Below are 24,132 nucleotides of genomic sequence, written 5' to 3'. Positions count from 1 at the left end.
TAAAATGCGCCGCTTTCCTGAGTCAGACTTTGTATTGCCAATAAACGCTTCAGAATGGCAAAATCACAAAATTAGTTTTAGTAGGTCAAAGAACATGTTCACATAAAAAGGAAGAAAATAAAAAAAAAGCTATGCTTGGTACATTGCGGGGTATTTGTTAATTATCCAGAACACACTCAAGAATTTGATATGTAAGATCTGAAGGAAATTGGTTTAGCTGTCTGTTTTCGGACACAATTTGCTTAGGCTCAGTGGAAGAACTACGTTGCAGGTATATTTTAATTATATATTTAATATATAGAGTCGTTATTTTGGTTAGGTTAAGTATTTAATATAATGTGTTCTGGACGGCGTGGTTTCAACAATTCTTTGTTGTAGTTTTCATAATTTTGTTACTAAAGTACTATATTTTGGTATATTTCATTAGGATTAACCTAACTTAACTTCTTGGCTGTGTTCTGCATAATTACAAACACCAATTGTGGGTTTTGTGGTGAACAAAAAGTCTGGATTGTATTGTGTTTGTTTATGTGTTTGAATATACAATAGTCACTTAAGCAGTGTTGTCATTGACAATGTCATAATACCCCAGATATTCTTTGAAAAATTTCAATAACTGAAAATACTGTCGAATTGAAATACTGGAAGAAACATAGCCTCAAAATAATTTTTTCTGCCATAACTGCTATTTCAGCACATTAGGCATTAGATGAACTAAATAATTTTTATTATTTTTGACGGCGCTTACTTGAGTCAGACTTTGTATTGCCAATAAATGGTTCCGAGAGTGTTAATCACAAAATTAGCTTGACTAGGTCAATGAACGAGTTCATAAAAAAAGTAAAAAATTAAAAATAAAGTGTGCTTGGTACATTTGTTTTTTAACATATAATAGTCAGTTAAGCAGTGTCACCGTCGACAGTTTCACAAGATCCCAAGGATTACTTGAAAAAAAAAATATATTTAAATTCCCAAGATATTGAATGATTCAAAAATTTGTTCTTCAGCAGTATCTACAAAGATACTGTATGTTTTTTCTAATCTTTACTTTCATTTCTTATAACGTATATATTTTATATATTTTATATTTTATATTTTATATATTTTATATTTTATCTTATATATATTTCTTATATAACAATGGATTTTTCGTGGGGAGGGATATTTCTGGGGGTTAAATTTTCAAAGGATATTCCACACTGGGGGGTATTTTCGGAAAGAAGAAATCGTCTGGGGGAATTTTTCAGCAGGGCTGGAACTGTCTGGAGGATTTTTCAGTGGGGTGGGATTTTCCTCGAGAAAACATTTTTATGGGAGAAATTCTTCATGGGGTAATTGTCTAAGGGAGCTACTTTCAACTGGGGGTGGGGTTTGGGGGATCCCAAATAAGATAATTTCTACCGAGGAGGGATTTTAGAAATGATTTAGAAAAATCAACAGAAATAAAACAATCAAATATAAGTATGATAAGAAGAATCTAAAGGCGGAATTATTCGCAAGAATGTTTCCGGGGAGAACTTTTTCGGTGGATAGAATTTTCCATGGGGAATTTTCTGGTGGGGGGGTGATTATTTTGCATTGGAGGAATTTTCAGTAGAGAAATGAAACTTGGAATACAATTAATTTTTTCTGGAGAAATAAAATTTAAAAACAATAAGTTTTTTTAAACTGCAAGTAAGGAACAACATAGACAATGCTGAGAATAAATCTGATTTAAAAATTATCTGTGCTTACTTTTGGAGTTTCCCAAGTCTTCTTCTCCACCTTGGGCATTTTCTGCTGTAATTCCAGGAACAGTAACACCTCCATTAGATTTTTCTGAAATATAAGTCATTAATTAGCATAAAATAAAAACATTTTCTCTGCGAAAACCAAAGAGAGACGGTGAAAATTAAAATGAAACAAAATTACTTCTAGTAGATATTATAATTAAAGCGAAAAGAAATTACCATAAAAAATGGAAAGGAACCTAAATTGAAAAATTACTAAAATAAGTTTTTTATCAGAATTCGTTTTTAAGGGCTGTTGTTACTATTAGGACGAATTGCTCTATGCTTACGTTTGTCACAGCCAGCTATTTTTCAAAACTTATTACATATACTTTTATTAACTCTTCAAAGACGACTGTTGTGTGTTAAAAAAAATATATTGGATCGTTCGTACTTCAAAAGTTGATTTTCTTCCCGCTGGTCAACTTTATTGCTGTCGCTTTCTTAATGTTACCATTAAGAAAGGCAAAAAAGGTAGCCCTCCATTTCTTTAGCAATGAGATAACTATCAAAGTTTAGGTACACACTTAATACCATTCCTTTATCTCAGTCATAAACACAGAAAAAAAAATTCACACAAATCGTAAACATGAAGGGCTTATAAGAATAGATGGCAAGACTTTCGAACCGGTTAGAAAAGTGTTCTGTTTTGGGTTTGTACATTTTCTATTTATTATTCTAAGAGAATGTTACAGTGACTAAGTCAGGGGAAGGTAATATTTCTTAGGTACTTTTTTAGGTTTTATTCTAGCTTAAATGGGAAACGGGAGACTGCTTGTGTGTCCTCTTAAACCGAGTTTCCTCCTTAAAATTGTTAAGGCATTACTACTTATCTCCACTTGTAACTGAGGAGGGCACACACGTGGGTGTTACGTAATGATAATGCACACGTCGAATGTGACGCAATCTTACACGCGGGTGATACGTAATGACGGGGGGGGGGGGCAAACGTGGGTGTAACGCAATGGAAGCGTACACGTGGGTGTTACGTAATGAAGGTACACACATCATGTTACATAATACTGTAAGAGATTTTTTTCTTTAGGATTGCTTTTTCTTTCAGTGTTTTTTTTTTTTCTTCAGGATTTCTTTTTCTTTTAAGGCGCTTTTTTTCTTCGGAATTTCTTTTTCTTTCAAGGCGTTTTTTTTTCAGCAAACCTTTACATTCTAACGATTCTAACGATTATATTCTAACGATTCTTTACATTCTAACGATTATAATATTACGTTACAGGAAATTGATTACAGGAAATATTATGTTACATGATATGTTACGCGGATACTAGAACGATTAAGCTATTAATTAAGCGTTTCTTATGACTGCAGTAACTGACACGCAGGCTGGAATATCGATTACTAGAGTTGGGTTATATTTGAAGTAAACCTGCTTCCTAAGTAATACTTTAGAAGGAAGACAAAGCGATTCGTCACTTCTTAGCGATATGATTTTAACATTTGGAGGGTCCTTCTTAGAGAATTTCTAGAGCTGTTTTCTTAGATAATGATACAAACTTGTTCAAAACATAGGAAAAGACTTCTTTTGAGAGAATGTTTAGAGATGTTTTCCTAGAGAATGATCTAAGTTTGCTCAAAATGTAGGAAAATGGGGGGACAAGACATTTAACTTAATTCTGCATCTTATTCATTTTCTTGGTATTATTTACTCTCAATGCTCAACCTGTGACCCTCAATGGCTGATCCACCCCAATAAAGAGCGATTCGTACGGGGGGGGGGGGGGGGTCTAACAGAATACTCTGGATGTTGGGACTTTTTGTATATTCAAATTTTCTTAATAGATAAAAACTGAAAAAGTATTATTAAAATACAGATCAAGGAGTTTAAACTCAACTAGGGAAAAAATAGAACCTATAAAAAAACCGACATAGGATAAAATATAACCAAAAGAACTATGAATTAAAGAACGATGGGGTCCTAGCAACCAAATCCAGAGAGGGGAGATGGATGGGTGGGCTGTTATTAGAGATAAATTTAATCCATATTAAGAGCTATTTCTGAGAGCTTTTAATGAAAATTCCACGTTTCATTGAGCCAGGACTATGCTTATTTACGCCACCAAAACAAGATGTGGCTAACCCACCATAGCAAGCAATTCCAGGAGTGGACTGTTTGTACATGTAAATTTAATTGTTAAAAAAAATTAAAAAGCATTATTAAACACAGGAAAAAACACTTAAAACTCAACAAACGAGAAACCAAAACATGAAAAAAAGACATAGGATAAAATATAAGCAAAGAGAACGATGAATAAAAGAACGGTGGGGGTTCTAGCAACCGATTCTAGAGGGGGGTGTTATTAGAGGTAAATTTAAACCATTAAGAGCTATTTTTGAGAACTTTTAATGAAAGTACTGAGTTTCTTTGAACCATGACAATGCATATTCAAGTCACCGTGAACATATGTGCCTATTACACCCTAGCAAACAATTCCAGAGGGGGGAGGCTTGTTGTTAGAGGTAAATTTAAGCAATTTAAGAGGTATCTCTGAGAGGTCCTAATGAAAATACCTCGTTTCTTTGACTGACAATTAGACTTCAATCCCCCTCAATCGAAAAACATCTCCCAGCTTAACTTCAAGCTCTACAAACTGCTAGTCCAAGCAATTAACCTTACCATAACAATATGTGGCTGCCCCATGGCACCCCTGTGATAAATATTTTCATTCCTAGTACATTTTACCAGAAAGTTTCATAACAAGAATATGATTTAAATCCAATGATTCATGTTTTTCTGCAAGCCATCCCCCGTGATACACCATGTCAATGCACGCCACCATGGGACACTACGATTGACCATCAGGCATCTTCTAGCCACCAATCACCATAGGACCTGGCCACCAGAGGTCCTAATGAAAATACCTCGTTTCTTTGACTGACAATTCGACTTCAATCCCCCTCAGTCGAAAAACATCTCCCAGCTTAACTTCAAGCTCTAAAAACTGCTAGTCCAAGCAATTAACCTTACCATAACAACATGTGGCTGCCCCATGGTACCCCTGTGATAAATATTTTCATTCCTAGTACATTTTACCAGAAAGTTTCATAACAAGAATATGATTTAAATCCAATGATTCATGTATTTCTGCAAGCCATCCCCCGTGATACACCATGTCAATGCACGCCACCATGGGACACTACGATTGACCATCAGGCATCTTCTGGCCACCAGTCACCATTCCTAAGACATTTTACAAAAATATTGTCTCCTCTAGCACTTCTTAACACCTCCATCATTCCTAAGACATTTTCCAGGTATTATCTCGTTAAAAATCATAAATTAAATCTAATTGTTCATTTTTTCGCACTATAACACTCCGTGATATACCATGCAAATTTTCAACACCGTGCCACACTATTACTGCCCCCTCTAGCACTCTTTATCACCCCCTTATCATTCTTAACACATTTTACAGATATTTTCTTGTTAAAAATATGATTTAAATCCATTGGTTCATGTTTTCGCAGGCCAATCCTCTGTGATACACCTTCTCAATTAACGCCACGGTGCCAAACTATGACTAGCCTTACTGGCACCTTATAGCAACCTTCATGATTCCTAAGACATTTTCCAGATATATTCTTGTTAAAATCAAGCATCAAATCTAATGATATGTGCCACTGTGGCACACTAAAAGTGGCATACAACAGCATCTGGCCCAAATTATCCGCATATGGCATTTTTCAGACATTTTCCAGCAAAAAATTTGTTTACACTAGAATCGTCATTTAAACTTAATGAAAAATCCCTAATAGCGTTTCTTCTGATAGCCAATAGTATTTGAAGTTGGCGTGGCACAATGTACCACTCCCAATGACACCATTCTGGCGCAAATTATCATACCTAAGGGTTTTCCAATATTTTTCCCTCAAAATAAATTATAAACTTAAAAACGACCATTGTTTTTATTTGAACTTGTTTCGTGTTGATTTTTTTTGTTCATGCAACTTGTTGCGTGCTGATTTTTTGCTCGTGAAACTTCTTGCATGCTGGTTTTTTCTCTTCGTGAAACTTGTACATTGATTTTTTCTCCTCACGAAATAGATTTTGTTCATGGAACTTCTTGCATGTTGATTTTGTCTTCCTAGAACTTATTGCGTGTTTTTTTTTATCGTGAAACTAACTGCATGTTGATTTTTTCTCTACGTGAAACTTGTAAAATGATTTTTTCTCCTGAAGAAACAGATTTCGATCATAGAACTTCTAGTGTGTTAATTTTTTCTTCCTAGAACTTGTCGTGGGCTGATTTTTTCGTTAAGCTTCTTGTATATTAATTTTTGTCTTCGTGAAACTGGTAGTTTGATTTTTTTCTCCTAGTGAAACTGATTTTTGCACATGGAACTTGCTGCAAGCTGATTTTTATTTACGGAGCCTGTCGTGATCTTTATTCGTGAAATCTGTTGCATGTTGATTTTTCTCCTCGTGAAACTCATTTTGCTCATGGAACTTGTTGCGTGCTGATTTTTATTAGTGGAACTTGTCGTGTGATGATTTTTTCGTAAAACTCATGGCATGTTGATTTTTCTCTTTGTGAACTTCTACATTCATTTTACTCCTCGTGAAACCGATTTTGCTCAAGGAACTTGTTGCGTACTGACCATTGTTCGTGTAACTTTTTTCATGCTAGTTTTTGTTCGCTAAGCTTGTTGTATGTTGATTTTACTACTCATGAAACTGATTTTGCTAATGGAACTTGTTGCGTGCTGATCTTTGTTCGTGTAACTTTCTTCATTCTGGTTTTTGCTCGCTAAGCTTGTTTCATGTTGATTTTCCTCCCCGTGGAACTGATTTTGCTCAAGGAACTTGTTGTGTGCTTATTTTTGTTCGTGAACCATGTTGCATGTTGATTTTTCTCTTCGTGAAACTTATACATTTATTTTTTTTTCTCCTCTCGAAACTGATTTCGTTCATGGAACCTGTTGCACGCTGATGTTTGTTCATGGAGCTTGTTGTATGCTGATTTTTGTTCCTGAAACTTGTTGCATGTTGATTTTTCTTTTCATGAAACTTATATATTAATTTTTCTAAACATAAAACCGATTTTTTTCATGTAACATGTTGAATCTTGATTTTTCCACTTCATGATACTTGTACATTGATTTTTCTACTCATGAAACTGTTTTTGTTCATGGAACTTATTGCGTGGTAATTTTGTTCATGGAACTTGTTGCATCCTGATTTTTGTTTGTGAATCAAGTTTCACGAACAAAAATCAGCAAACAACAATTTCCATGAACAAAAATCAGCTTGCAACAAGTTCCATGAGCAAAATCAGTTTCATGAGGAGAAAAATCAATATGCAAGAAGTTTCGCGAGAAAAAAACAGCACGTAGCAAGTTCCAGGAACAAAAATCAACACGCGAGAAGTTCTCTGATTAAAATCAGTTTCATGAGGAGAGAAAATCAATGTAGAATTTTCATGAAGAGAAAAATCAACATGCAACAAGTTTCACGAATAAGAATCGGCACACATCAAGTTCCATGAACAAAAATCAACACGCGATAAGTTCCATGAACAAAATCAGTTACACAGGGAGAAAAATCAATGTACAAGTTTCACAAAGAGAAAAAACAGCATTTGACAAGTTCAACGAATATAAATCAGCAAGCAGCAAGTTCAACGAACAAGAACAAACAGCAAGCAATGGGTTCCATGAACAAAATCAGTTTCACGAGGAGAAAAACCAATGAACAAGTTTCACGAACATAAAATCAGGACGCAGCAAGTTCCACGAACAAGAATAAATCAGCAAGCAATGAGTTCTATGAAGAAAGTCAGTTTTGGAGGAGGAAAAGTCCATGTACAAATTTCACAAAGTGAAAAATCAACGTGCAACAAGTTTCACGAATAAAAAAAATCGGCGCGCAATAAGTTCGACTAAGAATAATAAGCAAGCAACAAGTTCCATAAACAAAATTAATTTAGTGATGAGAAAAAAATGTACAAGTATCGCGAGGTGAAAATTAACATGCAACAAGTTTAATGAACAAAATTCCAGACGCACTAAGCTCCACGAACAAGAAAAATTCAGAATGTAAAAAGTTCCACGAACAAAAATCAGCCCGAAATAAGCTCCATGAGCAAAATCAGTTTCAGGAGGAGAAAAACCAGTTTAAAAATTTCAAGAAGAGAAAAATCAACCTGCAACAAGTTCCACGAATAAAAATCAGCACACGAAAGTTCGATGAACAAAAATCAGCAAGCAACAAGTTCCATCTGCAAAAATCAGTTTCAATGGGAGAGAAAATTAATGTAAAAGTTTCACGAAGGCAAAAATCAATATGAAAGAAATTTCACGGACAAAAAAATCAGCGCACGAGAAGGTTTAGGAAGAAAAACTCAACACGCTAAAAGTTTCTTGAACTAAATCTGTTTTGTAAGGAGAAAAAAAACAAGTTTCACAAGGAGAAATCAACATGCAAGAAATTTTGCGAACAAAAAAAAACAGAACACAATAAGTTCTAGGAAAAAAGCATCAACACGCTAGAAGTCCCATGAACAAAATCTGTATCGTGAGAAAAAAAAATCAACGTACAAGTTTCACGAAGACATAAATCAATACGCAAGAAGTTTCACGGACAAAAAAATTTGCACACGACAAGTTCTAGGAAGAAAAAAATCAAGACGCTAGAAATTCCATGAACAAAATCTGTTTCGTGAGGAGAAAAAATCAGTGCATAAATTTCACGAAAAGAAAAAATCCACATGCAAGAAGTTTCACGAACAAAAAATCAGCACTTAAGAAGTTCAAATTAAAAAAAAATCAACACTCAACAAGTTCAAATAAAAACAATGGGCGTTTTTTAGTTTATAAATTTATTTAGAGAGGGAAATGTTGAAAAATTCTTAGGTGTGATGATGTGCACCATAAGGGTGTCATAGGGAGTGGTACATTGTGCCACGCTGACTTCAAATATTAGGAGACATCAGAAGAAACGCTATTGGAGATTTTTCATCAAGTTTAAACGATCGATTCTAGTAAACGAATATTTTTTGTAGGAAAATGCCTGAAAATACCATATGTTTGAAAATGTGCACCAGATGGTGTCGTTTGCCATTTATACTATTTATAGTGGCGTGAATTGTCATGGGGGCATCATGTTTGGGGTTTGGATTGCTAAAATATGAACCATCTGATTTAATACGTAATTTTTAACAAGAAAATATCTTAAGAATAATGAGGGGTGCTAGAAGGTGCCAGAAAGGCTAGTCCTAGTGTGGCACAGTGGCGTCAATTGAGACGATGTATCACGGAGGGTTGGTTTGCGAATAATGAACCAATGGATTGAAATAGTATTTTTAAGAAGAAAATATCTTTAAAATATCTTAGGACTGATGAGGAGGTACTAAAGGGCGCTAGAGGGGTCTATTGGCCTCCAATTTCTGGTCACTTAATAAGGGCACTAGGGCTTTTAATTTACGTTCAAATAAGCTCTCTTGCGATATTCCAGGACCACTTGGTCGATACGATCATCCCTTGGAATAAGAAAAAACAAATCAAAATAAAAATAAACATGCATACGTCATCTTTCTTCTACCAAAAAATACAAAATTCCACATTTTTGCCGATAGGAGCTTGAAACCTGTACAGTAGGGTGCTCTGATACACTGAATCTTATGGTGTGATTTTTATTAAGATTATGTGACGTTTACAAGACAAATGTTTATAAAGACGTTTATAAAACTTATATATTAAAACAGCATAAAAGTACAATTCTTTTAGTGCATCTATTGGTATAAAATTTAGTTTTTTAGAGTTTTGGTTACTATTGAGCCGGGTCGCTCCTTACTTACAGTTTTTCACCACGAACTGTTTGATACTACAAGCAAACAATACGGGCAAGTTTCATAATTTATAGGCCTTGCTGGTATATGAAGGGTGCTGCCCCCTCCTAAGCACCTCACTTTTCACACTAAATTGTTACTTAGTACTTAATGTACGTATTCTAATGTTACTTAATGTAATTATACTTAATGCTATTGATACAACGTGTAAACAATATGCGCAAATTCCACAAATTATAGCCATTTCTGCTACATGGAGCTTGTTGCTCCCTCCTAAACACCCCGCGTTTCATGCTAAATTATTATTTGTTACTTAACAAATCTTCTTAATGCCCAAATTAAGTGACCCTTGTGTCTTAAGAGTCATTATTAATGAATTGGGATAAAATCCAAGCATTAGCCGAAAGAGCGTGAGGAGCGGAAATTATTCCGTATATGAAGGATTCAACGCCCCGCTCTTTACGCTAAAGTTTCTACTGTTTTAAAAATAGAGTTAAGAGAAAGATTCTAACTTTAGCGTAAAGAGCGAGGCGTTGAGGAGGTAAAGCTTCTTTCATATACGGAGTAATTTCTGTTCATTTTAAGTTTTAATGTTGCTCCTTACTTTTATTTAAAAAAACTTGTTTTTTTATTTAATATATATATATATCTAGAATAAATACTTGAAGTAGTACTTGAAGTATTATTTAAGTACAATTTTGGTAAGTACTTGATATTTGATGCTTAAGTAAGAATTTGGAAAGTACTTATTACTTGATATTTAAGTAAAAAAATAATGAGTACTTAATACTTGATACTTAAGTAAAAATTTGGAGTACTTGATGCAGCACTGATATTTGCCCTCTCCTCAATAAATTGCTCTTTAAGCTATAGCTGCATTCAAGAGGGGAAACCCTTTACATACGGAATAATCTCTGTTCGGTTTGAGTTTTAATGTTGCTCTTTACTTTCAGTTAAAAAATTTTGTTTTATTTATTTAATTTCTGGTCGTTTTCAAATAATACCGGTAAATCAGCCTCAGTCTCCATGAAATATATCCCACCCGTATACGTATAGTGCACCCCCTCCGTCAAATTTCTTCGAGACAGTTTCTTTCTGGCTGAACCCCCCTCCAGGTGTGAAATGTCTTGCAGACGATTCGGCATGAAAAATTATTCGCATCATACTTTCATTTGTAAAAAGACCAATTTCTAATCGGTTTCTCAATCACTCTAGATATATCCCCTTCCGTTGAAATTTATGTCCGGAAACCAAAACACGCGGAAAATAGCCCTCGGATAATTCCCGCGGAACATCTCCACATGCAAACATGATTTGGCAAACAGAATATAAGACAGTTAAAAAGAATTTCGTATAGAAATTTTGTCAAATTCCTTCTGGAAAATTCACCCCCAGACAAGCTTCCCCCAAAGAAGATCTTTCCTATAAGAATTCACCCCAATCACAAATCCCCCCCACCAAAAATGTGTCTGTATAGATCCCAATAACAAATACTATACGTAAACAATGGCCAAACTTCATAACTTACAAGACTCTTCCCACAGAATCTGTGGAGGGGGTCATTTTACCCCTATAGACTTAATTATATATATATATACGCATAAAACTGGGCTGACAAAGAGAAAGCAGGACATAAGACAAATTTTGTAAAGGAATTCTGGCAATTTCTCTCATTGTAGAATTTCCCCTGGAAAATTTACTCCTTGGAAACTTCCCTCCCCGTTGAAAATCCTGCCAGTTGAAAATTTGCCCCCTCCTCCACCCAAAAAATGTATGCATACTTCCCAATAACAAATAACTAAATGTAAAGAATGTACAAATTTTGAAACGCAACAAAACTTTCCCCAGGGACTGTGGGGGTCATTGTTTCTCCAAAGGCATAGTTATTTGGCCTATCAACTATGCTGAATAAAATGGGTGTCTCAAAATTTTGATGGGATAGTTTTGAGAAAAAGGGTGGGGGAGGAGACCTAGTTACATTCCAATTTTTTTGGTCAATTAAACAGAGCACTAGAACTTTTAATTTATTTAAGAACGTTTTCATTGGTAATAAATGTACGTAACCTATGAATTAACCTTCGTAACTAATTTCTATGTTCGTATAATTTTATTACGTATATGATTTTATTACCCTAAATAAAAAAAAAGGTTTAACTTCAATAAATAGCTCTTCTGATAGCACTAAAAAATCTTTAGCGTAAAAAGTAAGGTATTGAGGAGGATTCGAACACGCTCATATACTTAGTAATTTCTATTCGTTTTAAGTTTTAACGTTTAGCATATTAGTAACATTAGTATAAGTACATTAAGGACTAAGTAACAATTTAGCGTGAAAAGCGAGGTGTTTAGGAGGGGGCAACACCCTTCACATACCAGCAAGGCTTATAAATTATGAAACTTGCCCAGATTGTTTGCGCTTAGTATGAAACAGTTCGTGGTAACAAACTATAAGTAAGGAGCGACCCGGCTCAATAGTAACCGAAACTCTAAAAAACGAAATTTTTATACCAATAGATACACCAAAAGAATTGTACTTTTGTGCTGATTTTGAATATATAAGTTTCATCAAGTTTAGTCTTACCCATCAAAAGTTACGAGCCTGAGAAAATTTGTCTTATTTTCGATAAAAAGGAGAAAGACGCCCTAAAAGTCACATATTCTCAATGAAAATCACACCATAAGATTCAGTGCATCAGAGAACGCTATTGTGGAGGTTTCAAGCTCCTATCTGCAAAAATGTGGAATTTTGTATGCTTTGCTACAAGAAAGATCACAAATGCGTGTTTATTTATTTTTTTTCCAAGGGGTGATCGTATTGACCAAGTGGTCCTAGAATTTCGCAAGAGGGCTCATTCTAACAGAAATTAAGAGCTCTAGTGCCTTTATTGAGTGACCAAAAATTAGAGGGTAACTAGACCTCCTCCCACGGTCACCTTTTTCAAAAAGCCACCGGATAAAAATTTTGTGATAGCCATTTTTCAGCATAGTCAAAAAATCTAATAACTATATCATTGAGGCCGACTTAATCCCCCTGAAACCCTGAGGAAACGGCTGCAAATTATGAACTTCACCCATTGTTTACATTTAGTATTGGTTATTGGGAAGTATACAGTAATTTTAAGGGGAGATGTCTTTGGTGGGGGTTCGGTAGGTAAGGGTTACGTGTGAGTATCTTTCCATTTGTGGGGAAGAGAATTCGCATGAAGAGGGGGGGGGGCAGCATCATTTTAACAAAAAATCATATTTTTTCCTTAAAGTCCGTCCTCTCCTCAATATATCACTCTTTACGCTAAAGTATTTCTAGTAATTTCTAAAGAGCTATTTATTCTATTTAAACGGCCTTTATGATTCAGGGGTCATTTTTAAAGAATTGGAACAAAATTCAAACTTTAGTGTAAAGAGCGAGGTATTCACGAGAGGGAACCCCCTCATATACGTAATAAAATTATACGAATATAGGAGTTCGTTACGTAAGTTAATTCGTAAGTTACGTATAATTATTACTAATAAAAACTTTCGTAAATAAAATTAAAAGTTCTAGTGCCCTTTTTAAGTAACCGAAAAATTGGAGGGCTACTAGACCCCCTCGCCCACCCCTTTTTCTCAAAATAGTCCGATCAAAATTTTGAGAAAGCCATTTGGCCAAAAAAAGACTAAAATTAGTATGCACATCTCGTTTTATTATTCATATACGGCGAGTCAAAATCAAAACCTGCATTAATTCAAAAACGCTCAGAAATTAAATATAAAAAAAGTTTTTTTTTAACTAAAAGTAAGGAGCGACATTAAAACTTAAAACGAACAGAAATTATTCGGTATATGAAAGGGACTGTCTCCTCCTCAACACTTTGCTCTTTACGTTAAAGTTTTTTATTGTTTTAAAAAGTAGAGTTGCGAGAAAGAGACAAACTTTAGCGTAAAGAGTGAGGCGTTGAGGAGGAGACAACCCCTTTCTTATATGGAATAATTTATGCTCGTCTTAAGTTTTAATGTCGCTCCTTACTTAAAATAAAATTTACTTAAAACTCATTTTTTTTTAAAAAATAATTCATAGAGCCTACTTGGCTCTTTCCTTCGCAACGCGTTTGCACTGTCTATAAAACCTATTTGAGCACAACGGGTAACGCTACATAATTTGGGTCCATTTCCTCCGAGGCTACAGGGATCACATCTAACCAGTGGGATATTTATTGGACCTTTCAACTTTAACCATCATGAACTAATTACCTGCTTTAAATCTTAATATTATAAATTGGATTTTACAGGGATGCTGATGAGTGAAAATGGGTACGGGGAGAAGTTTAGTTGCTCTTTAATCCCTTTTGACTCTTAAAAGAACATCAGAACCCTAAATTTTATATCGAATGAGCCTCTAAATTTGTTAGACCACCACTTCTGTACGAGAGGATTGACAAAAAATAACACATACGGGGGTATTTGGCCCTTTACTAAGGTGAGGCTAGTAGTGATCTCTGATCTTATTCAAATACTACCTTTTAAGGCAGCTAAAATAGCTCAAGTACAGACAAATATTAAACTGATTTTGTCATTTTTAGTTGTGTAAGATTATGGTGTATAGACCATTTAAGGAGTCCCCTATTGAAATGTTTGCTGTTTTGGAAGCTATATAATTGAAGACTTCAAAATTTTTAACTGAAACTAACTTTCTCGCAAATAACCATATTTCAATCTATTAATTACCTTGGGTCGCCTTTAGGTCCGTCAATTAAAGCTACACGGGAGTTGGTGTTATCGTCTCTATTGGGAAAACTTGTGGCCTGCTAGTCAGGGTGAAAGGTCGTTTTGATAAACAAACACTTGCTATAATTTTGTTATTCAATGTTTGCACCTCATGTATTTTTTATTGTTCCATTTTTGAACTTTTTAAGTAAAAGTGATAAAAAGTGTATCCGCCTGTACTTTTTCCGGTTTTGCAAATATTTTCTTGGAATTCCATTATCGTTCTAAAATAGGTATATTATACAAAAATTCGGAATGCCTGATTTTACTGTTAAAATGGATCAACAATAAGATCGATTTCTTAGAAGCTCAAGAGAAAATAAAATAAAATTTTCCCTTAATTGTCTTTTTTAATGGAAAAATACTTTTGTCGCCATAGCTTTAAAAACAGCTATTTCTGCATTATGTATTATGAGAGTTTATGCGTTATGTCTTGTGAGTGTTTTTAGTGTTATGCACTAATGAGCTATCATAGGCTATTTATTATATATTTATGAGTTATTACGAGTATTATGAGCTACTTACTGTCGTCCTTCTCGTTAGAAATATTATTTCATATTTTTCAGTTGTTTTTTTTTTCATTTATTTCCTATACTCCTCTGTCTAAATCCATGTATGTGTAGAGGGGATAAAGAATTATTACTATTATTATTATTATTATTATACTGACCATAGGATTTTACTTTTGATCCTAAAATTATTTTTTTGATATAATTTTCCAAACTTAAATTCATTTTGTTGTATTCCAGAGATCAATGACTGAAACCAATATTCAGAGCAAGTCAACTACATGATACAAAATAATCAACCTAATCTTTACTTGGTTAATAATTCATTTCATTTCAACTATTTTAATTTCAACAATTTCATCTCAATTTCTAACTATTTTAATTTAAAGTATTTCATTTAGTTTAAACTATTAACTCATTTGTTTTTAATCTTGTCACCCGAGAAATCCGACATATATTTCCAGATTCCCTTAGACACTGTTGTACAGATTAACACTAAAAATTATCGAGCCTCCTTATGGGGATATATCGATCCTTAGCAATACTCCTTTCAAATCGTCACTCCTCAAGTGCACAGAATAGATCCGTAGGAACAGAATGTTTTTTCTTTGCGCCTGCAGTTTTCTGCACTAGTCTTCCTAGTCCTTGAAAGTTTATGCATCACAAAGCTATAAAAACGCAGCACAGCCCAAATCTGAGTCAGTGTCTTGGCAAAATTCACTTGAAAGAGGTCATTCTTCGAGTGCACAGTACCTTCGTTGAAATAGTGCGTTTTGTTTCTTATGTAAATTCTATCTCTTAAATTATGTTCTTAAACTTAGTGTTTGAGCATCCCTTTTTTAAGCAGTCAACTAATGAGAGCAAAAATCAAACTAAAATCAAAATTAAAAAAAAAAATAAATAGAAATTGTTAAAAAAAAATAAAAAAAATTGGTCACTCCTCGAGTGTGGAATACCTTCGCTGAAATATTGTGCTCTGGATCTTCACTTTCCATGGTTCACGATATGCACACGCGTACGGTTTTTGACCCTCCCTTGCTTTTAACAATCAACAAATTATAGCACAAAGCTACATGAGAAGAATAAAACCCGATTCTGTGTCAATATCTTAGCAATATTAACATCAAATTGATCAATCTTCAAGTTTAGAATATCTTCGTTGAAATAGTGCGTTCTGGTTCTCCACGTTCCTTGGTTCACGATATGCACACGCGTAGAGTTTATAACCTCCCTTATCTTAATAATCAACTAAGTAGAGTACAAAGCTACATGAACACAACACAACCCAAGTCTCCGTCAGTGTCTTGGCAATATCCACAACAAATTGGTCTTTCTTCGAGTGCGGAATACCTTCGCTGAAATAGCGCGTTCTGGTTCCTCACTTTCCATTATTCACGATGTACACACGCAAAGAGTTTTTAACCCTTTTTTGTCTTAAAAGTTACCTAAATGTAGCACTAAGTTACATGAAGATAACACAGCTCAAATTTCCGTTAGGTTTTAGCAATATTCACTCCAAAATGATAGCTCCTCCAGTACAGGATACCTTCGTTGAAATAGTACGTTTTGTTCCTCATGTTCCATGGTTGACGATATGCACACGCCAACAGTTTTTGACCCTCCCTTACTTTTAAACTATCAGCTAATTAGAGCATAAAGCTACATGAGAACAACAAAACCCGAGTCTATGTCAATGTCTTAGCAATATTCACTTCAAACTGATCAATCCTCGAGTGCGAACAATCTTTGTTGAAAAAGTGCGTTCTAGCTCCCACGTTTCTTGGTTCACGATATGCACACGCGTAGAGGTTTTGATTTTTAACCAATCAACTAACTAGAGCAGAAAGCTATATAAGAAGAACAAAACCCGAGTCTATGTCAATGTCTTAGCAATATTCACTTCAAATTGATCAATCCTCGAGTGCGAACAATCTTTGTTGAAAAAGTGCGTTCTAGCTCCCACATTTCTTGGTTCACGATATGCACACTCGTAGAGGTTTTGATTTTTAAACAATCAACTAACTAGAGCAGAAAGATATATAAGAAGAAAAAAACCCGAGTCTATGTCAATGTCTTAGCAATAGTCATTTCAAATTGATCAATCCTCAAGTGCGGAATATCTTAGTTGAAAAAGTGCGTTCTAGCTCCCATGTTCCTTGGTTCACGATATGCACACGTGTAGAGGTTTTGACCCTCCCTTGCTTTCAAACAATCAACTAACTAGAGCAGAAAGCTACATGAGAAGAAAAAAACCCGAGTCTATGTCAATGTCTTAGCAATATTCACTTCAAATTGATCAACCCTCGAGTGCGGAAAATCTTCGTTGAAATACTGCATCCTAGTTCCCCACGTTCCTTGGCTCACGATATGCACACACCTTGAGCCTCCCTTATCTTAATAATCAACTAAATAGAGCATAAAGCTACATGAGAACAGCACAACCCAAGTCTCCGTCAGTGTCTTAGCAATACTCACTTCAGATTGGTAACTCCTTGAGTGCGGAATACCTTTGCTGAAATAGTGCGTTCTGGTTCCTCACGTTCCATGATTAAAGATATGCACACGCATAGAGTTTTGACCCTCGTTTGCCTTAAAAATCACCTAAATTTAGCACAAGGCTACACAAAGATAACACAACCAAATCTCCGTCAGTGTTCTCGCATTCTTCACTTCAAAATGGCAACTCCTCGAGTGCGAAACACCACCGTTGAAACAGTGTGATTTGGTTTTTCACGATCCTTGGTTCACGATATGCACTCAAGTGCTGTTGTCGAGCCTCCATTGTCTTAAAAAGAAACTACTTTAAGCGTAAAGCTAAATGACAACAACATAGCCCAAATCTGTGTCATTGTATTAGGAATATTTACTTCAGACTGACCACTCCGCAATTGTGCCAAATACTTTCTTGGTAATAGTGCGATCTGATTCTTTCGTAAATTTTATTTCTGAATACTCTTCGTAGAAGAAGGAAGGACCATCTGTGAGGTCAACTCAGGGAGAGGAGCACATTTTCCTTCTGTGTTTTCTCCACTCTCTAGATTGAGAAAATATATTTGAATGGGGGTACTTCTATTAAAAAGTACCTTTTTTGGTATCTTTTTTAAACAAAATGAACAAACGACAGACTTGCCAACCCTATGCTAAGAAAAAAAATAGATAAATTTGTCCCCCCCCCTAAAAAAATCCAGGAATTGACTCCACAGAGAACAAACCTTGGAGGAAATCATTTGACTTTCCTAGGTGTATATAGCTTAAGTTCTTAATGTAAGGTGAAAGAAAAATATGGCGAAGAGTTTTATTCCAAAATAGGATTCCAAAAGAATCACTGGGGTCACGGATGCAGGTGCGAGCAAACTGTCTCCCTCTTTATAGTGTTTGGAACAAAAAGGTGTTACCCAGAAATGCGGTATACTTGCCCGATTTGTGGTAATTTTGATGGGCTGAACCATTCTCTTTTCAGGTGTCAGGGGCTAAATGAGGTGAGAGGGAGTTTTCTTTGGATGGGAAGCTGTGAGCCCCTTCTTGGAATTTTGAAGTCGACATCGAAAGTAAATATAGTAGCAGTGGGAATTTTTTTTCCAGAAAGATCTTATTGTTCGAAAGTTGAATGTTACATGATTTAGTTTGTTCGTTGTTGTATATGTATGTATACGGCCTGAAAAATGGCTTTAAATACAGTCATTCATTCATATAGATGTAAACTAAGGAACATTGATCATCGTCTTACCATTGTGATAGAAGAATCCATTTTGAACCATTTCTGGCAGGGACTGTTCCCTTTCATAAACTAGACAGGAAAAGTCTTGAAAATAGTCGATAGAGGAGTCGAAAACTTCGATGATGCGCAAGAAAAAGTTTTGGCAGGATCCTCGGGAAACTAATTTTGACCGGGAATAAACCACGTGACGACAATCACTAAACACTGAACAAGAGATGTACAGCTAAAATGATAGCCATATGCAAGGACTTTCTCGAAGCTACTGTCAAATCATGTACAATGGACTCTGGTGATACGTGGCATTTGATACTAATAAATATATATATATATATATATATATATATATATATATATATATATATATATATATATATATATATATATATATATATATATATATATATATATATATATATATATATATATATATATATATATATATATATATATATATATACATAAATAATATTATCAAAAATTACAAGGTCGAATATTCGAAGAAAATCAGTTTTACATTCATTCCTTAAAGATACTTTAAAAGATGTCTAAATGTATTTTGATGATTATATAAATAATTTAGCTGATTTTAATTTTTTCATGATATATTTTCTGAAAACACTTCAAAACTCCATTTTAGTGCTGAAAGAAACTTTTGTGCATGGTGATTGTTTTTTGCTTGAGAATACATTTAAATGTATTTGACTTTAACTGTCCTATGAACTTCAATTAATACTTTCAATAAATTTGAGTATCGGACATGGCAATACTTTTACAACCCCTAGTTTTACTGGTAAGTAAATTATTATTACTATTAATGTACTAACCACAGGATATTTACTGGTACTAGTAAAATCTACGGTAAAAAGCCGCTTGTGGCTAACACTCTCACCTAATGCCTTTAGAAGGTAGCCCTACTCCTGTTTGTCGTAATTTTTGTTTTCACTTCGAATGACTTATTTATTTTATTTTTCGTTTTCCGATTCATTTACTCATGTTTGACGTAGTTTTTCATTTCAATTCCTATCGATTTTGGCTTTTATTTGTTCATTCATAATAATTTCTGTCTGTTTAAGGTTAGAAGTAAACAAAAAAACAAAACAAGTTCTTTTCTACTGAAAGTATGGAGCAACATCAAAACCTAAAACGAACAGAAATTATTCCGTGGGCTTCACGCTAAGGTTTTTTAAAGAGATTTCAAAAGAGGTTCTGATTCTAATTATATAGCCCTAGTGTTTCAGAAATCGTTCTTAAAGAACTGAAAACTCAAACTTTAGTGTAAACACCAGGGCATTGAGGAGGGGGAAGCCCCCTCGTATACAAATTTCTTTCCGCTTCAAGTTTTAAAGTTGCTCTTTACTTTCAGTAGAATTTGTTTATACTTAATTTCTGTTCGTATTTCAAATAATCCCAGGAAATCCACCTGGTGGAATATCCCCTCTGTGGAAAATCCCCTGATGAAAAATTATGCCATGGAAAGCTACTCTCATGTCATGTTCTTCCGCCACAAAATCACCCTCGGACAATTCCATCCTCGCTGTCAATTCTCCCCAGAAAATTTCTTGCTTACGATTCCGCCTGAACAGTACTCCTTAGCATACTTTCATTTGAAGAAGTACTTGTTTTATTTAATTACTGATCCTTTTTAAGGTCAAGGAGGAAACCAACGTGCCTCCCCCATTTCCTGTATGGAAAATGTTCCCACAATGGAAAGTTTTTCCCGCAGAAAGTTTCCCGATGGAGAATTTCTCCTGGTAATATTTCCCCATGGACAATTTCTCCCGTAGGCAAAAACCCGTCCCCCCCCCTTCCACATAAGGAATCCACCAGATAACTCCAACTCCGCTGAAAATTCCACCCGAATCCTTCCCCCAAAGCATTTCCATATGTGAAATGGGGTCACAAACGAGAAAATAAGGCAAATAAAATGAATTTCGGATACAAAGTCAGCCAAATCTCCCCTTGTAAAATTTCGTGTAACATTTCCCTTGGAAACTTCTACCCAGAAATTTCCATTCCAATGGGAAATTCTCACCGTAAAAAATACTTCCCAGAAAATCTTCCCTCTCCTGAAAATGTCGGTACACTTCCCTATAACAAAATCTGTAAACTGGCAAATTTCATAACTTGAAGCCCTACCTTCAGTAGTTCTAGGGGTCGTGTCATCTCCAAGGACTTAGTTATTATACTTGCCAATAGCCAAAGCTAGTAATAGTAATTAGTAATTAGTAATAGCAATAGCCCCAAAGTTTCACACTAATAACCTCAGTTGTTCTCGATATACTGTTAAGGTTTCTTATTGGCAACTTTACACGCAGTGCCTTTTGATTTAGTTTTAAAGTAAACTTTAGTTTTAAAGCATAATGTTCTATTTACATGATTGTGGGAGGTTGACATACCCACTATCCCAGAGACAGAGCTTCTCTAGGATTGTTTGGACTGTTTTACTTTGCTGAACAAAATGGCTGTCTCAAAATTTTGCTTGGGTTTGTTTGGAGAATGAAAGGCTTGGGAGGAGGGCTGCTTGCCCTCTAATTTTTTTAACTCTTAAAACAGGCTCTAGAACTTTTAATCTTTAACTGAATTAGCTCCTTTAAAAGTTTCAATGGTATTTCTAGTTATTTTAGAGTGGAGCTGTCCATGATGTTGCTTATATACTCTTTGGAAAACCTGCAGGCACAGTTTTTTCTTTTAATGGAAAATTCCCTTAACGTTCCCTAAAAGTTTCAGCTTAATATCCTTAGCTTCATTTTACAGTAACTGTAATGGTAGTATTTATAGTATTTGTATTGCCTCTTGGTGATTTGAGCATCATTCTTATCAAGTCCTGGAAGTTCCAATTTACAATTGGCCGCTGTTGCTAATGCTCTTAATGCTTTTCATCTTAATGCTCTTAACCTTACAAGTAGTTGCAACAGAGGTAGTAGTTGAGGTAGTAGCAGTAGTAGTTGTAAATGTAGCAGCGGTAGTAGCATTCGTAGAAGCATGCACATATTGCCTTTTGCTCAATTGATCATCCCGTTTAAGCATTTTATGAAATTTCCAACTTAATGCTCAAGTACATTCTTGTGATACGCTCTTTTGATAGTGTACATGCACATAGTGTCTTTTGATCGAAATTTCCCTCAAAATATGAAATGTTGTATTGTGGATGTAGTAGTAGTAATGGAAGTAGTAGTAGTGGCGGTAGTTGTAGTAGTACTAGTAATGCACAACTATCAAAAATGGGTCTATAACTTTCAATTTTCAATGCGATAAGCCCCCCCCCCCTCCGACTACCCTTTTCAAAATAACTTATATGGCCCGGCGGCATAACTCACAACCATCACCACAAGGGCTTTGGTGGGAACTATAAAAGACTGGACCTTTCAACTACGCTGAACAAAATGGCTATCTTAAAATTTTGATTTGATGTGTTTGGGGAAATAAAGGGTGTGGGCAGGGGGGCCAGCTGCCCTTCAATTACTTTTGACTATTAGAAAGGCTAATAGAACTTGCAATTTCCAATTCAAAAAGCCTTTCTACTACAACATGTTCTACATGAAGTGCCCTGGTATACGAAGAAATAAAAATTAATAAATTGTGCTCGCATGGCTCTTTACTTAGGCAGTGCAACTGCGCTGTCTATGATCTTAGGACTATATTTGAACAAATGGCTATCCCGAACTTTCTATCAGACGTATTTCGGGAAAATATGACGTGTGGGGGGAGTAGCTGCCCTCCGATCACTTTGGATCTTAAAAAGAGCATTAGAACTTCCGATTACAAATTCAAATATTCTCCTCCAAGGTTTTTACTAACACCCTCTTTATAAAACCTTATATCCCCCGGGGCATAACTTACAGCTCTTTCCCTGAGGGCTGTGGATGAGTTGTCATCCTAAAGCATATATTTTGCGGACCTTTTAACTACACTGAACAAAATTACAATTACAAAATTTTGATGGGATGCGTTTGGGGAAAAGATGGGCTTGGGGGGCTATTTTCCCTCCAATGACCTTTGACTATTAAAAAAGGCACTAGATCCTTCAATTTCCAATGAAATGAATCTCTTTCGAAGCTTCTTTGGCAACTCCTTCAATACAAAGTGCCCTGGTCTAAAAAAAAAAAACAAGAAAAAAACAAAACAAATAATAATAAAATAAATAGCACATAGGGCCCGCATTACTCTTTACTTAGGCAACTCTATTGCACTGCCTGTGATCTTTGGACTGTTTTTGAACAAATGGCTATCCCGAACTTTCTCTCGAATTTATTTGGGAAAAATAGAACATAAGGGGGGTACTTCACCTACAACACTTTGACTCTTAAAAAGAGCACCAGAACTTCTGATTTCCAATACAATGAGCCCCCTCCAAAGTTTACACGACCACTCTTTACATAACAATGCTATATCCCCTGGGACATAGCTTACAACCCTTCCCTTGAGGGCTGTGAGGGCGGTGTCATCTTCAAACACATAATTACTGGACCTTTCAACTAAGCTGAACAATATTGCTATCTCAAAATTTTGATTGGATTTCTTGGCGGAATGATGGACGGTGGGGGTCTGGTTGCCCTCTTATCACTTCCGACTTTTAAAAGGGGCACTAGATATTGCAATTTCTAATCGAATGAGCCCCATTCAAAGTTTCTACGACAACTCCTTCTATACGAAGTGCCCTGGTTACTCACTTTCTATAAGAACCTTATATGCCCCTAGGGTATAACTTACAACCCTTGCCCTGAGGGCTTTGGGGGGATTTTAATCCTCAAAGACTAATTTTTGGATCTTTCAACTATGCTGAACAAAATGGCTATCTCAAAATTTTAATTGTATGGGTTTGGGAAAATGGTCGGTGTGAAGGGCTGGTTGTCCTCCAGTCACTTTAGACCATTAAAAAGGGCAACGGGGCTTTCAATTTCCAATCGAATGATTTAATTTTCTGAGTTTCAAACAGTTCGTGGTAACGAACTGTAGTAAGGAGCGACCCGGCTCAATAGTAACCAAAACTCTAAAAAATTGAATTTTGATATCAATAGCTACATCAAAAGAATCGCATTTTAATGCTGATTTTAAATATATAAGTTTCATCAAGTTTAGTCTTACCCATCAAAAGTTACGAGCCTGAGAAAATTTGCCCTATTTAGGAAAATAGGGGGAAACACCCCCTAAAAGTCGTAGGATCTTAGCGAAAATGACACCATCAGATTCAGCGTATCAGAGAACCCTACTGTAGAAGTTTCAAGCTCCTATCTACAAAAATGTGGAATTTTGTATTTTTTGCCAGAAGACAAATCACGGGTGCGTGTTTATTTGTTTGTTTGTTTGTTTGTTTTGTTTTTTTTTTTTTTTTTTTTTTTTTTTTTTTTTTTTTTTTTTTTTTTTTTTTTTTCCAGGGGTCATCGTATCGACCAAGTGGTCCTAGAATGTCACAAGAGGGCTCATTCTAACGGAAATGAAAAGTTCTAGTGCCCTTTTTAAGTGACCAAAAAAATTGGAGGGCATCTAGGCCCCCTCCCACGCTCATTTTTTTCCCAAAGTCAACGGATCAAAATTTTGAGATAGCCATTTTGTTCAGCATAGTTGAAAACCATAATAACTATGTCTTTGGGGAA

General features: G+C 35.2%; 1 protein-coding gene and 1 long non-coding RNA gene across 13 annotated transcripts in view; one reads left to right on the top strand and one right to left on the bottom strand.

The window, feature by feature from the left end:
• Window positions 1-24,132, bottom strand: part of LOC136033164 (b(0,+)-type amino acid transporter 1-like) — a 164,311-nt gene that overhangs the window by 130,243 nt on the left and 9,936 nt on the right. For 9 of the 12 annotated variants that reach the window (XR_010618867.1, XM_065713834.1, XM_065713833.1 and 6 more), the window contains exons 2-3: window positions 18,548-18,761; window positions 1,735-1,818 (exon numbers count right to left, since the gene is read on the bottom strand). Coding sequence is in view for 11 of the 12 variants with exons in the window: in XM_065713834.1 (XP_065569906.1) it covers window positions 1,735-1,818; window positions 18,548-18,761 (298 nt within the window). In the remaining variant the exon portion in view is untranslated. The remainder of the gene's footprint in view (window positions 1-1,734; window positions 1,819-18,547; window positions 18,762-24,132) is intronic. The other 3 variants (XM_065713837.1, XM_065713842.1, XM_065713836.1) reach the window with 1 other exon arrangement.
• LOC136033166 (uncharacterized) lies at window positions 49-18,905 on the top strand. The gene is made up of 2 exons (XR_010618868.1): window positions 49-271; window positions 18,281-18,905. It is a non-coding gene; the product is annotated as an uncharacterized LOC136033166 (long non-coding RNA).

This window comes from Artemia franciscana, chromosome 11 (genome assembly GCF_032884065.1).
Source record: "Artemia franciscana chromosome 11, ASM3288406v1, whole genome shotgun sequence".
Taxonomy (NCBI): domain Eukaryota; kingdom Metazoa; phylum Arthropoda; class Branchiopoda; order Anostraca; family Artemiidae; genus Artemia; species Artemia franciscana.
The sequence above is the reverse complement of the archived record's forward strand: the minus strand, read 5'-3'. Positions and strand labels throughout refer to the sequence as shown.